Below are 16,348 nucleotides of genomic sequence, written 5' to 3' on the forward strand. Positions count from 1 at the left end.
TGTGGGAGGTACTGCAGAAAGCATGGGGTGAAATCTCTTCAGAGTACCTCAACAAATTGACAACTTGAGTGCCAAAGGTCAGCAAGGCTATAATTACTGAAAATGGAGGATTCTTTGACAAAAGCAAAGTTTGAAGGACACAATTATTATTTCAATTAAAAATCATTATTTATAACCTTGTCAATGTCTTGACTATATTTTTGTAACTCATTTCATGTATGTTTTCATGGAAAACAAGGACATTTCTAAGTGACCCCAAACTATTGAATGGTAGTTTATGTCAAATATATTCTGCATTTTCACCCTTTTATTCCAACACCCATTAAAAGGGGCAATCAGCAGTTGCAGCATCCATTTTTTGGACATATAAATGAATGATATGTACCCATTGATTCTCGAAGAATATAAGGTATAAATGCCTCATGAGTTAGTTCAACTGTCACACCCCCATCAGAACACTTGTTTAACTCCAATGTTTGTAAAGAAAACCCGTAAAGCCTCACCACATGGTTAAAATTATAATTTGGATATCACGGATGGCTAGTACCTCCATCCATAAGATCATTTCTCCTGACCCATCCCTCAACTTTTTATCAAAACAGTGGCAGGCTAAAAATGCTTTTTTAATTGTTTCAACTGCTGATTGCCCCTTTAAGTGAAGCTGTGGGAAAACTATGCATATTATTTTCCCAGAAATGTGTTAAGTTGTCCATTTAATTCCAGAGGTTGCACGTTCACAGCACGCTTCCCGAATAGTCGCCCGTATCTAATTTGTTTCCATTAATATGCTGCCCTCTTTGTAGAAAAAAAACACTGATTATCGGTCCAACACACACACGAGGAAATGAATAAACACACACACACAAATGCCATTTACACATTTATAGGAAGAATGTCACAACACAGAGTGCTTCGAAGGAATTATATTTATTTCATTTGCACACACACACACACACACACACACCAAACTGGGATAGAATGAACAGTAGCACAATGTACCCAAAGCATCAAGTCTTATGCCCTCTTAAGCACGGTATAATAATGTATTAACTCAACTAGATCTACAGTACATCTCTACATTATTATCTGACACAGCAGTGTCTGGGGGTTGTACTTTAAAGGCGCCCGCATGCTTCCCAGTCTAAACAGTTTGGAAGAGACTGTGCATATACTACGACAACATTTTGGTTTGTTTTGGACTTTGGTAAGGGTTGTTCGGGCACACAAAATGTTTTCTTGAGGCAAGCTGAACTTGGAAGCTGAAGTCTACGCCTCTTCGTCAGTGATTGGTCAACAGTAGGGGTTCTTCAATAAAGCTTCGTCAGTGATTGGTCAACAGTAGGGATTCTTCAGAAAAGTCTTTGCTGTCATTCAACGAGAGATAACTAGTTTTCATTATTTTTTTTATTTTTTTTTGAAATACTGCACCAAACATCTTAGTTAGATGTAAAATTTCACAAACAAAGATCTCCTCGGCAAAAAATGTAAAAAACAAAGACAGATTTCTTGAGTTACATTCTGACTATTTTGAGGAAGTGTATACTAGCTACGGCATCTCAAACTGAACATGCAGTACAATTCCCACGTCTCAAGCAAATGTCTGTAAAGGTAGTATGCCAGCACATTCGTTCGGTTCACCGACTTCGCCCCCCCCCGGCCAGCCGAACTGAAGCATGCGGACGCCTTAACAAAGAGTATTCACAGCTCACTGCACAAGTCTGCATAAACTGAGCTCTCACCTTCCTTAGACACTGTCTGTGTTGTTGCCCAGTACAAGGACAAGAGAAGAACCGGTGGCGAACAACTTAACATCGAGCCCATCGGTCCCAATCCAAGTCTTCCTTGCACTCCCGCATGCACCCACTCACTCATTCACTCCACCAGATGGCTGCTATAGTCCCTGCCAAAGGGAGAGGACCAATAGAGGTGGAGAAGAGGAGGAAAGAGGGATGAAGGAGGAGAGGGCACCAGCAGGCATTGAGACATTCTGTTTTCTGCGGCTCGCATAAACAGGGTTAAATCGGCCAGTTTAGTTTCATCTGGAATGAATAGGCTTGTGTGACAACTGATAGAGAAGAAAGCTGCTCGTGCCTCAACTATACAGTACGTTAAGCAACCGAGGGGAGACAATGTCTTATGTGACTGTTTCTGCTTCACTTAATACGGGAGGGGAAGTAGTATAGTGGAGTATTGTTAACTTACAAACTGTTCCAATATTGTTCACATAATATATTTAATAATTATGCCATTGAGCAGATGCTTTTATCCAAAGCGACTTAGTCATGAATGTATGCAGTTTTTACGTGTGGGTGGTTTTTGGAATCGAACTCACTATCCAGCTGCTACAGAGGACCAGGTTCACCATGTAACATTTTCCAGTAAGTAGTGTGAAAAACAGAAACAAGTATTGTAACAGTCTTATAGTCACTGGGCTTTAGAGAGAGAGTTAAATACAGCCTACTGAGATTCTTAAGAGATCACATAATCAAGGCTACAGTATATAAGGATCCTTCCATTATGCCTTTATTACATGAAACGTGTATCAAAGGACAATTTGAAAAGAAAATATCTGGTTCAGGTCGGCACAATAGTGTGAAACGGGTTACTCTCCACATGCCATCTCCATGTACGCTAGTGCTAATTGGGAGACGGTATGTTGACCTAGATAAACCTGAACTATCCATCACCACTGTTCAGTATGACAGTGTACTGAGCCCTACTGTCCCTCCTCTGCTCTGGGCTCTCTGACCTACAGCTACACACATCTGAATTACCGGCACAATACAGTAGAATAAATGGTGCTTTTAAAATCAAGACTGGGTCCCAATAAAGTAATAATATATATTAATATACCATTTAGCAGACGCTTTTATCCAAAGTGTCTTACAGTCACGCGGGCATACATTTTACATATGGGTGGTCCTGGGAATCCAACCAAGCGCCATGCTCTGCGGAGTATTCTTGAAGAAATCGTTTAGCCGAACAATCATGCTCTGACAAAATCCTTTGTGCATTTGTTGGCCAAGTGCACCCTGGTATCTTTCTCTAATCCTCACTGCAAAAACAGGAACGGCACTGTTATTCATCTGAAGTGCTTTTTCTGAGTGGTATGATCCAAAATGACGCTTTGGTTCGTTCACCATATTCTATTCAATTTGTGTCTGAAATCAAATAACGAATTTGACAGATCAATATCAGTTATTGAACTGGATGAAAGCTAAATTGCTTTCAACACCTTTGCATTGCATAGCTGTGGCAGCAATGTAGCGGCAGCAGCCTATCAGAAGAGCTGGATGAATGGCCTATTGGGGGTGTGACTTTGTTTGTTCTTTTGGCCACCCGTGAGCTTGAATGTCACTCCAGGTAATATGTTCTTCTTTTATGGTTATATGTTCACTGCCAGCAATGAATCTTAAAGAAATTGGAGGATATTTTAAGGAAATCTGATCAAAGTATGAAAAATGACAGTTGCTTCTACATTGATAAAGTTTGAACTTCAAGTTACTGGCCCCTTCCCGTTGATTCATTATTATTATTGGGACGAGGCGGAATTATTTTATACACAAACGGTAACATGATATTCTCTTGCCTAAGAAGGCATGTTTGCAGAGGGGCGTGGTTTACATTTGCTAGATAGCTACTCTACTGGTGCCAAATGTTTACTGTATGGTGTCAGCAAATATAATTAAAAGGTTTACCCTATTTATCTATGGCAAATATACTTATATGGTTTCCCCTTTCAATTTTGTCTGGTGTTAGCTAGTTAGTGGCTAACGAGGTCTTCATCTGTGTCTGGTGTTAGCTAGTTAGTGGCTAACGAGGTCTTCATCTGTGTCTGGTGTTAGCTAGTTAGTGGCTAACTAGGTCTTCATCTGTGTCTGGTGTTAGCTAGTATGAGGATTCTGTGTTATGCACAATAGCCCGTTACCATATATGTGATTGAATATTATCTGCTGTTAGCTTGTGTGGATGTATGTATGTGTTATGCAACATAGCTGACTTGAAACATTGTTAACAGTTTCAGGGCCATGGGCCTTTCTCATGATGGAAAAATAAAGAACAACATGAAGACAGGAACTGTGCAATGAGTTGGGGGGGCACATTCAGAACGTAGTGTTGCGAGAACAAACGGTCTTTTGTTAGATAAGAGGAGCCAGGTGCGAGATAACGGTATCGAGCATGAGCACATAGATATTCTTCACAGCAACAGTTACATCAATCAACTGAAGCACTTAGGGGGCTGGGACCAGCCTCTGCGCCAACAATCAACGATAAGCTGGGTGAGTCTAAACCACGCCCAGTCTCTACTCTGACAGGCCGGCTCGGAAGCAGGAACTATTTCTGTCCGGGTATATTTATAATATCTTTGTCAAGAACAAGTCAGTTCTCTGTTTGCCCTGCGAGGTGGGACAGAGAACCCGTATATACGAAAATTGCATTTACCACTTATTGCTTAGCTAATAAAAAATACATAGTATACAAATCGGTGACTCAGTGTCATACTTATCCTGATACCAGATTCGAATTGACGCGACTCTTAACACTAGTTACTGGCTAACTAGGTCTTCATCTGTGTCTGGTGTTAGCTAGTTAGTGGCTACCTAGGACTTCAGTCAGCATTGAAGAAAAGGGGGGGGGGGGTTCAAAACTCTGACGCAGTTGTCATGTCAACACATCCATCAGTGCTGCTGTGAAACGCATCACAAAAGACATGCCAAAACGGGAGAGGTAAAAATATATACAGTTGAAGTCTGAAGTTTACATACACTTAGGTTGGAGTCATTAAAACTCGTTTTCAACCACTCCACAAATGTCTTGTTTACAAACTATAGTTTTGGCAAGTCGGTTAGGACGTCTACTTTGTGCAAGAAACAAGTCATTTTTCCAAAAATTGTCTACAGACAGATTATTTCACTTATAATTCACTGTATCACAATTCCAGTGGGTCAGAAGTTTACATGCACTAAGTTGGCTGTGTCTTTAAACAGCTTGGGGAAAAAAACTGAAAAGGATGTCATGGCTTTAGAAGCTTCTGATAGACATAATTTGAGTCAATTGGAGGTGTACATGTGGATGTATTTCAAGACCTACCTTCAAACTCACTACCTCTTTGCTTGACATCATGGGAAAATCAAAAGAAATCAGCAAAAAATTGTAGACCTCCACAAGTCTGGTTGATCTCTGGGAGCAATTTCCAAACACCTGATGGTACCACGTTCATCTGTACAAACAATAGTACGCAAGTATAAACACCATAGGACCACGCAGCAGTCATACCGCACAGGAAGGAGACGCATTCTGTCTCTTAGAGATGAACGTATTTTGGTGCAAAAGTGCAGAACAATCCCAGAACAACAGCAAAGGACCTTGCGAAGATGCTGGAGGAAACAGGTACAAAAGTATCTATATCCACAGTAAAACGAGTCCTATATCGACATAACCTGAAAGGCCGATCTGCAAGGAAAAAGCCACTGCTCCATGGGGACAACGATCATACTTTTTGGAGAAATGTCCTCTGGTCTGATGAAACAAAAATAGAACTGTTTGACCATCGTTATGTTTGGAGGAAAAAGGGGGAAGCTTGCAAGCCGAAGAACACCACAATTATGTGGATACATTGAAGCAACATCTCAAGACATCAGTCGGGAAGTTAAAGCTTGGTTGCAAATGGGCCTTCCAAACAGACAATGACCCCAAACATACTTCCAAAGTTGTGGCAAAATGGCTTAAGGACAACAAAGTCAAGGTATTGGAGTGGCCATCACAAAGCCCTGACCTCAATCCTATAGAATATTTGTAGGCAGAACTGAAAAAAAGTGTGTGCGGGCAAGGAGGCCTACAAACCTGACTCAGTTACACCAGCTCTGTCAGGATGAATGGGCCAAAATTCACCCAACTTATTGTGGGAAGCTTGTGGAAGGCTACCCAAAACGTTTGACCCAAGTTAAACAATTTAAAGGCAATGCTACCAAATACTAATTGAGTGTATGTAAACTACTGACCCACTGGGAATGTGATGAAAGAAAGAAATAATTCTCTAATATTATTCTGACATTCCACATTCTTAAAATAAAGTGGTGATCCTAACTGACATAAAACTGAATTTTTACTTGGATTAAATGTCAGGAATTGTAAAAAAACAGAGTTTAAATGTATTTGGCTAAGGTGTATTTAAACGTCTGACTTCAGCTAGCTGCATGCATACATATACACACATACACACATACATATATACACACACACACACACACATATACATATATGTATGTGTGTGCATATGTATATATATGCAAATAAATTCATTAAAAATCCTACAATGTAATGTTCTCGATTTTTTTTTCTCATTTTGTCTGTCATATTTGAAGTGTACCCATGATGAAAATTACAGGCCTCATCTTTTTAAGTGGGATAACTTGCACAATTGGTGGCTGACAAAATACTTTTTGTGTGTGTGTGTGTGTGTGTGTGTGTGTGTGTGTGTGTGTGTGTGTGTGTGTATATATCGTTGATGTAATTTCAATGTTGTTTGAGTTGCTTTGTGCATCACCGCGTGAGGTGATTTTATACTGCAACACTGCATCCAAGTTGCTAGATGCTTCAAAAGAGCTGTCACTCAAGGTGAGCTCATAAATATAAGCTCCTCCTGGTAGTAAAATTACTTTTCAGAATGACTGTACAGGATTTTTAAATAATATCTGCATCAGTAATGTGATTAAAGAGCTGGTCACAATATTGTAACCAGTTAATGTGAAAGTCGTATGTAAAGAAAGTGTTAGGAGTTATTATTTCATGTTATGGAGCCAACTTCATATTTTGATTAAAGGGAAATGTATTTAATTGCTTGTAAGCCAATTAAAGAAAATGTGGATCAGTAAAAATCTAAAATGTACTTGTTATAGATTGGGTTGTGTGTGTGTGTATATATATGTATATGTATATATATGTATATGTATATATATGTATATGTATATATATATATTAGTTTGAATGTTATTTATTCGGTTTAACAAAAGGATAAAAGTAAGTTCAATGTTCAAAGAAATAGGTTACAACTTGAAATAAGTTTGTTAAAAATCTAATATAAAACAGTTGGCATTGAATCATATTTGGTTTCAACAAATGTTTTTGAATGTTTTAAACCTAACCCATTTAGTTGTAAACCGTGATATGTTTAGGTTGATCCAAATGGTCATGTTATACAGTGCACACCTATAGTAATTGTCGGGCTCGGTCGATGGACTCAAAGACACCACCTCCATCTGCTTGTACATACAAGTTCAATCCTCCAAAGCACTCCATCCGCAACTAGGGCTGTGGCGGTCATGTAATTATATGTCAGCCGGTTGTTGTCATGCAAATGACTGCCGGTCTCACGGCAATTGACCGTTAATGAACACAAACACGTTGAGCATCTTCCAGGCCTCCACACACACACACACACACACACAAGCTGCTGATGCTCGCACCTTTGGAACAGCTAAAGTTTTTTTAAAAGTATAATAAATCAAATGAATATACACCATCATATTTATTTTTGGCAGGACTAAAGAAACTTTATGATACACAGAAAATGATTTCAGAAGAACAGAATATGAGTTGGCCTAGTGTATGTTGTCAGCCATACCCTATAGGCTTGTTCATGTCATTACTTTATATTATATGCCTTTATAGTAAGAAGATTATAATTGAACTCAGCTGAATAACAGAGAAAGGATATTTTTCCCATTCCGGGGCTAGAGCGCGCATACGAAGTAGCTATGTTGAGTGTAAAAGTGATCATTTGAAACAGGTCCTATACACTAGATTTAGAGGTACTTGACAACTTTAACTGCGAATGATAAAAACCTTAGAATGCCTAAGAAATCCAATGATATATGGGCCGCATGCTACGACGTTAAGGTATTGGCGATTTGAGAAAGTGCAAACAACAACAAAAAGCTTGTGCTCCGTTCCTTGCCTCAGGCTGCACACGCTGTTCTGTCATCAAATGATCATTATTTCACCCATCAGACTATTCTCAATTTAATATTGTCTTTACTAATATGTCAAATTTGCTTAGATTTAGAATGGCCCATTATGAAAATGGACAGGTACAGACGTAAGAGGAAAAAGACATCAACCGTATGCACTCGAATAGCGAATGGAGGCCACTTCCCCGCTGGTTGGTCCCACGTCAGGTAGGCTACTCCGGTTATAACACTGCATAGCAGGTTATATTCCGTCCAAACTCTGTATGCCATGGCCTCTCCAACCATGTTCCTGCAGCAACCCAGTGCTTAAATTTGGGAAATCAAGTGAAATCTGTTCGGGAACATAGATAATAACATGTTTTCCCAACAAAACATACACACAATGATCAAAAGTATGTGGACACCTGTTCATCAAACATCTCATTCCAAAATTATGGGCATTAATATGGAGTCGGCGTTCCAATTCATCCAAAAGGTATTCGATGGGGTTGAGGTCAGGGCTCTGTGCAGGCTAGTCAAGTTCTTCCACACCAATCTCATTTCTGTATGGACATCGCTTTGTGCACGGGGGCATTGTCATGCTGAAACAGGAAAGGGTCTTCCCCAACCTGTTGCCACAAAGTTGGAAGCACATAATCATCTAGAATGTAATTGTATGCTGTAGCATTAAGATTTCCCTTCACTGGAACTAAGGAGCCCAGCCCAAACCATGAAAAGGAGTCCCAGACCATAATTCCTCCTCCACCAAACTTTATAGTTGGCAGGTAGCATTCTCCCGGCATCTGTCAAAACCAGATTAGTCTGTTGGACTGCCAGATAGTGAAGCATGATTCATCACTCCAGAGAACATGTTGCAACCCGAGGACACACGTTTTTTTATGCGCTACTTGCTTCAGCACTCAGCGGTACCGTTCTGTAAGCTTGTGTGGCCTACCACATTGCGGCTGAGCCGTTGTTGCTCCTAGACTTTTCAACTTCACAATAACAGCACTTAGTTGACCGGGGCAGCTCTAGCAGTACATACATTTTGCGAACTGACTTGTTGGAAAGGTGGCATCATATGACGGTGTGACGTTGAACGTCACTGAGCTCTTCGGCAAGGCCATTCTACTGCTAATATTTATCTATGAATATTGCATGGCTGTGTGCTCCATTTTATAGAGCTGTCAGCAATGGGTGTGGCTGAAATAACCAAATCCACTCATTTGAAGGCGTGTCCACATTCTTTTGTATTTCGTTCAAATGTTGACGGCCCCAGTCTCTGCGCACTGAAGGGGAGAGAGGGAAGGCGATGGAAACGCACCGTGGTAAGATATTCAGCAGATAAAAGGTAATGTGTCAGCCTATTAATGATGGAATATAAAAATGCCCTATTACTAGGCTATTCAAAATCTAATACAAATTCATTATAATTTAGGCTAACTCTGAATTTGTTTAATTTAGGCTAGACCAATTACGTACCAAAGATATTGATATTTGTCATGTTTTTCTGCCTTCTGTAATATGCAGGTAGGCTATTTATTGTATAACAGAACAGTCATCATTTTAATTCTGTGGTTTTTCAGGCTTGGGCTCATATAGGCCTATCAGTATTCATAATTCTCTAATATGCGGCTGTTTTAAATGAATCACCACCTTGAAAAGCGCTGTCCATATCATTGTGTTTGTCTTTGAAACTGAGTGGGAAACATGGTCATTGTGGGTGTTGTTTCAAACTGCTGTTGAACTTCTTTCTTCAAATTGATCAATCACAGTGAGGTGAGTTTTAAAAGTGCGTACTGTTTTGATGTGTTTTTCAAACCCATTTGCATTGATGTCAGAGTGGTTAGAGGGACAATAGAGCCCTGGGTAACAGGCCATTAGCGACCTGATGATCATTAGCGAGTCGGGTACTAACCAACACATGTCCAGGGTGCATAACAGGAGATCGCCATGACTCAATGGTCACACAGAATTTGACCCGCAGTCATGACTCACGACTGCCGGTGTCGCAGTAACGCAGTCACCGCAACAACCCTATCTACAACTCAATAAAGCCACACAATGAAGAGGGGCACAAAGAAAGATATGCCTTTGTCACCAAAAATATTCGAACGGGTCCTCTGTTGCCGTTGTCATGATGATGGCGATGTTATTATTGTTTTGCATCCATGACGACAACTGTAATGTGTTTGGTTCTTCCCCTGTTGTATCTTCCGTCTCAGTTACTAAGGAATGACAAATTTTCCACCCGCATTAGGCTTTTACTTCACTCATCCCCCACTCCCCTCTTTCTCATCCTCTGTACATTATTTGTTTAGCAAAAAAAAAGGACTAAGTGCCTCACATCAGGATTGGAGCATCAGGCAGGGGATGTGGTCGCTATGGTTTTGGGGTGGGGGGGATGGGGGGGGGAGCGCTGCCTGGGGAGGAGAGTGAGGAAGGGAAAGACGAAGGGAGACTCTAATGTACCTTTATTCTGCCTTAAAAAGAGTAAAATACGCGCCTGAATTACAGACTGCGTGGCAAACACGCAGCAGTCGCTAGGGCTAGCTATGTGGCTAATGCTAGAGAAAGGTATAGTGGACAGTGGATTGATGAGGATAGTGAGTGGGGAATGCACAAGAGAACAGTGTTCAGGCAATTGTTCCTGGTTTTGGGAATAGAACTCACCAGTTTGAAGAGTTCTGTGACGCTGATCTCGTCTGGGTCCACCATGCTGAACTCCCTGCGGGGTACCAGGTCCAAACTCAGCTGTCTGGAACACACACACACACACACACACAGGACTGTCAGTGCATCAAACCATTCAGACCGGACACACATGACAGAACTGGAAGACTGCTATGTCTCACAGGGACATAGAGGCATAGAGGGGTAAACACAAACACACACTCTAATCTCCCAGGGATAGATAAGTATTTCAAAGCATGGGATGGTATAAGACAAGGAGAGGCAGGGTCACAGAACTCTTCAAACTGGTGTTTGCAGGGGGAGCGGTCTGTCATCTGTCCACACCCAACAGCAAGGGACTGACAGGTGTTGTTTCATCTGCCCGGGAGATAGAGACGCAGTGGAAAGTGTTTGTGTGTCTGATAGGAAATGAAAAGTGTGTGTGTCTGTATGAACGTGTGGTGTGTCTGTTTGAAGGGGAACGGAACTGATTGAACACAGCATGTGCCTGGGGAGGGAGTGTGACATTCAAAGACAGAGGGGCTGGGATGCAGGAATGTTTCTCTCTCCCCACTACTCACTCGTTTCCCCAGTCCAACCTGGCAGTGATGTGCTGTTTGACGTCTTTCATGCGGTCGTTGGTGAGGTGACCGACCAGAACCTGTCTCCTCAGGTCCAAGATCTCATTCATCACGTGCCACAACCGATGGAACAGATCCCCATCATTCTTCTACACAGAGACAGAGAGAGACAGAAAGAGCACAAGAGAGAGAGACAGAAAGAGCACAAGAGACAGAGAGAGACAGAAAGAGCACAAGAGACAGAGAGAGACAGAAAGAGCACAAGAGAGAGAGACGGAAAGAGCACAAGAGACAGAGACAGAAAGAGCACAAGAGACAGAGAGAGACAGAAAGAGCACAAGAGACAGAGAGACAGAGGGAGACAGAAAGAGCACAAGAGACAGAGAGAGACAGAAAGAGCACAAGAGACAGAGAGACAGAGAGAGACAGAAAGAGCACAAGAGACAGAGAGAGACAGAAAGAGCACAAGAGACAGAGAGACAGAGAGATACAGAAAGAGCACAAGAGACAGAGAGACAGAGAGAGACAGAAAGAGCACAAGAGACAGACAGCGAGAGAGCGCGAGCGACAGAGATCACGAGAGACAGACCGCGAGAGCACGAGAGACAGACCGCGAGAGCACGAGAGACAGACCGCGAGAGCACGAGAGACAGACCGCGAGAGCACGAGAGACAGACCGCGAGAGCACGAGAGACAGACCGCGAGAGCACAAGAGACAGACAGAGAGAGCACAAGAGACAGACAGAGAGAGCACAAGAGACAGAGAGAGCACAAGAGACAGAGAGAGCACAAGAGACAGAGAGAGCACAAGAGACAGAGAGAGCACAAGAGACAGAGAGAGCACAAGAGACAGACAGCGAGAGAGCGCGAGCGACAGAGATCACGAGAGACAGACCGCGAGAGCACGAGAGACAGACCGCGAGAGCACGAGAGACAGACCGCGAGAGCACGAGAGACAGACCGCGAGAGCACGAGAGACAGACCGCGAGAGCACGAGAGACAGACCGCGAGAGCACGAGAGACAGACCGCGAGAGCACAAGAGACAGAGAGAGCACAAGAGACAGAGAGAGCACAAGAGACAGAGAGAGCACAAGAGACAGGGAGAGCACAAGAGACAGAGAGAGCACAAGAGACAGAGAGAGCACAAGAGACAGAGAGAGCACAAGAGACAGAGAGACAGAAAGAGCACAAGAGACAGACAGCGAGAGAGCGCGAGCGACAGAGATCACGAGAGACAGACCGCGAGAGCACGAGAGACAGACCGCGAGAGCACAAGAGACAGAGAGAGCACAAGAGACAGAGAGAGCACAAGAGGCAGAGAGAGCACAAGAGGCAGAGAGAGCACAAGAGACAGAGAGATCACAAGAGACAGAGAGATCACAAGAGACAGAGCGAGGGAGCGACAGAGCGAGGGAGCGAGAAAGCAAGAGAGCAAGAGAGCAAGAGAGCAAGAGACATTTCATAGTAAAACAATTGGGACCAGACAGTCAGCCTGCTATAACAAGTAATGCATCACAAATTCAGACTTTGTCTAACAAGAACAGATCATTTATTAGACACAAACACAAGCAATGTTACTCATTAATATGCAGGAAAAAAGCTTCCACTGTTTGCTGCAGGAAAAATACCTGAGGCATAATGTATTGCCCACTAGTTGAAAGGCATCCCCTATCTACAACGGTTAATACTCAGGTCTGTTCTCCTCTCTGCAGGATGTGTGGGGTACACATGGGAACACACACGTACATGTGTGCGTTTGCCAGCATGTGTGTATGTGTAAATTCATGCATGTCTGTGCGAATTCCTGCATGCATTCCTACATGCGTGTGTTGAACAGTCTTTACCACGTAGAGCCGTTTCCACATGGCCCCCCAGTCTCTCAGGGTGGATGTCATCTCAGTGATAACAGAGTCCTCTGTGGGGATGACAGTCTCAAACTGCCTGTGGGTCAGAGAGAGAGGAGAGAGGGACATCACATTACTACGGTATACCTACCGAGCATGGGTTAAAAGACACACTCACGCGACAGATAATAACGCAGTGTCACTATGAGATGCTGGTCCAAGAGGCACTCAACCTCCGTTCTGCTACGATGAGACGTTGATCCAAATGTTTATCTCACGTTTCCTCTCCGCAGAAATGACATAAACCTACCTCACCTCCCAGACTGGCTGATCGAATAAGGCTGCTTGCCTTCTCAGAGACAGACACGGGGAGACACACACGGAAACAGACAAGACACACACACACACAATACACTCATTACTCACCCTTTGTTCTTGATATGGGCGTTCTTCAAGTGAATGTAAGTGCATGGGAAAATACCCTGGGAGGAGGGAATAAACAAAGTAATGAATGGTGAATGTCATTCTAACTGTATCATTAAACGGCACTACCACTAACACATCCTGTTAGCGAGCGTAAATGATGCAGATAATCAATACAAATTAATAACGTGTGTGTGTGTGTGTAAGTGCGTGTCAACGTGACATTATTAAACTATGAGCCTCTCCCTACTGACCTGCTCACTGCACAGCCCTCAGATCAAAGCAGAGAGATGATATTTCTGAATCTGAAAATAGCAGCTGCGCTGACAGCCTCAATAACACACAAGAGAGTCTCACCCACCTTGGCATTTGGATTCTTATGGACGAACCCCCTGTACCAGCCTGAGGAGACACAACAACAAAAAAAGACATTTTTCATCGTGTCACTTTCAGACCCGCTAGCTTTCTTTCTTTCGATCACTACTTTTGACCAGAGCACTATGAGTTACAGGGCTGCCATTTGGGACACAGAACCGGGTTACTGAAGCGCCGCACTAGTCGTCGAGCTGCCGAGCTGGAAAACTGAAGGAGAAAAGAAAAAAAACGGCCAGCTGGAACACTTTAATCACGGGAGGCAGGATTTTGTCGCTGCACTGTTTACTGCAAGCCTACCAGGCCCGGTGTTACATGGCACTGAGCACCCAGTATTTGTTGTGGCCACCAGCCAAGCTGGTGAGCCAGGAGTGGTGGGGGTGTGTCAGTAGTACCATGGGCTGTAAGTAGCACCAGGAAGTGTAAGTAGCACCAGTAACCTAGGGTCATAATGTGCTATTCGTGTTAAAGAGGTGAGAATGAGTCTCACTGCTGCCACTGTCTTGTGGTCTTGCCTACTGATGGACCTCCACGAGGCTCTTTACAAACTCTTTCTAGGTTTCGCTTGGCCAGAGCGTGTCAGAGGAGACATATGTCACCTATCACCCTACAGTAGTAACTTGGTGACATAGTATCAGCACTGGCAGAAACCATTTTTTTAAGTAACTTGTCTCCTCTCTAGGACAGAATAGAATGACCTTCTTGTCAAAACCCTTGTCTTTGGGTTGTGGGGACCTGAACATATTGTATTTCGTCCCGTCCTCCGAAACCAAACACATACGCTACATGACCAAAACGTATGTGGACACCTGCTCCTCCAACATCTCATTCATATGGAGTTTGCCCCCCCCCCCCGATAACAGCCGAAACTCTTCTGGGAAGGCTTTCCTCTAGACGTCAGAACATTGCTGCGAGGACTTGCTTCCGTTCAGCCACAAGAGCATTAGTGAGGTCGGGCATTGATGTTGGGTGATTAGGCCTGGCTCGCAGTAGGCGTTCCAATTCATCCCAAAGGTGTTAGATGGGATTGAGGTCAGGGCTCTGTACAGGCCAGTCAAGATCTTCCACACAGATGTCAACAAACCATTTCTGTATGGGCCTCGCTTTGTGGATGGGGGCATTGTCATGCTGAAACTGGAAATGGCCTTCCCCAAACTGTTGCCACAAAGTTGGAAGCACAGAATCGTCTAGAATGTCACTGTATGCTTTAATGTTAAGATTTCCCTTCATTGGAACTAAGAGATCTTGCCCGAACTGTGAAAAACAGCCCCAGACCATTATTCCTCCTCCACCAAACTTTACAGCTGGCATTATGCATTGGGGCAGGTAGCGTTATCCTAGCATCCGTCAAACGCAGATTCATTTGTCGGCCTGCCAGGTGGCGAAGCGTGATTCATCACTCCAGACAATTCGTTTCCACTGCTCCAGAGTCCAATGGCGGCGAGCTTCACACCACTCCAGCCGACGCTTGGCATTGCGCATGGTGATCTTAGGCTTGTGTGCGGCTGCTTGGCCATGGAAGCCCATTTCATGAAGCTCCCGACGAACAGTCCTTGTGCTGTCGTTGCTTCCAGAGGCAGTTTGGAACAATGGCAGTGAGTGTTGCAACCGAGGACAGACAATTTTTACACGCTACAGCACTCAGTGGTCCCATTCTGTGAGCTTGTGTGGCCTACCACTTCACAGCTGAGTCGCTGTTGCTCCTATTGAGTTCCAAACTGCCTCTTGAAGCAACGACAGCACAAGGACTGTTCGTCGGGAGCTTACATTACATGGCTGTGTGCTCGATTTTAAACAACTGTCAGCAACGGGTGTGACGGAAATAGTCTAAACCACTAATTTGAGGGGGTGTCCACATACTTTTGCATTTATAGTGTATATTAGATGTCAGATCATTTCCTCTGGGGAGTTTGTAATGTATCATCAGCCACCTCAGACGGATCTGTCACCTGTCTGTCTGTGTGTCCTTGAGCAACAACAGGAAGTGAGATCGTGATGCCCTGAGAAGGGAAGAAGGTTGCGTCAATGCTGTGTAAGTTAGCTGGGTGGAAACAGGAAAGTGTGACGGGGCACCTGCTCTGTCTGAAACTATGTCAAAAATGAACCCGTGAGCGCGAGCGACTCGGCCTTGAGGCTCACACACTCCTTTGCAATACACAGCCAAGCAGGGACACACACACACACACACACACACACACACACACACACACACACACACACACACTGGCAAGCAGAGCTCTGTGTGGGCGGGAAGCAGGAACCGAAGTCTTCTCCCTCTCGCGGCACAGGAAACAGTAGCAAACTGAGAGCCTCCACAAACGTTTATCTCATCAAATAGAAATAAATAAATAAAAAAAAGTCTGAACATTTCATGTGCAACACAATACTCCTGGAGGGACAGACTGGGGAAGGAAACGTGGCCCAACTTCAAAAGGTTGACTACAGCCCCAGTAGCAGCCCATCTGTGAGTCACAGTGGCTGTCTATGAAGCTCGAAGGGGGATTC

The 16,348-nt window shown here is 43.6% G+C and overlaps 1 protein-coding gene across 5 annotated transcripts in view; it reads right to left on the bottom strand.

The window, feature by feature from the left end:
- The window catches only part of LOC135514793 (dedicator of cytokinesis protein 4-like), a 144,301-nt gene that overhangs the window by 86,920 nt on the left and 41,033 nt on the right, over positions 1-16,348 (bottom strand). For 3 of the 5 annotated variants that reach the window (XM_064938408.1, XM_064938406.1, XM_064938405.1), the window contains exons 3-7: positions 13,833-13,873; positions 13,475-13,530; positions 13,025-13,145; positions 11,204-11,352; positions 10,623-10,707 (exon numbers count right to left, since the gene is read on the bottom strand). In XM_064938408.1, coding sequence (XP_064794480.1) covers positions 10,623-10,707; positions 11,204-11,352; positions 13,025-13,145; positions 13,475-13,530; positions 13,833-13,873 — 452 coding nt within the window. The remainder of the gene's footprint in view (positions 1-10,622; positions 10,708-11,203; positions 11,353-13,024; positions 13,146-13,474; positions 13,531-13,832; positions 13,874-16,348) is intronic. The other 2 variants (XM_064938410.1, XM_064938407.1) reach the window with 1 other exon arrangement.

The sequence above is a fragment of the Oncorhynchus masou genome, chromosome 26 (genome assembly GCF_036934945.1).
Source record: "Oncorhynchus masou masou isolate Uvic2021 chromosome 26, UVic_Omas_1.1, whole genome shotgun sequence".
NCBI classification, from domain to species: Eukaryota; Metazoa; Chordata; class Actinopteri; order Salmoniformes; family Salmonidae; genus Oncorhynchus; species Oncorhynchus masou.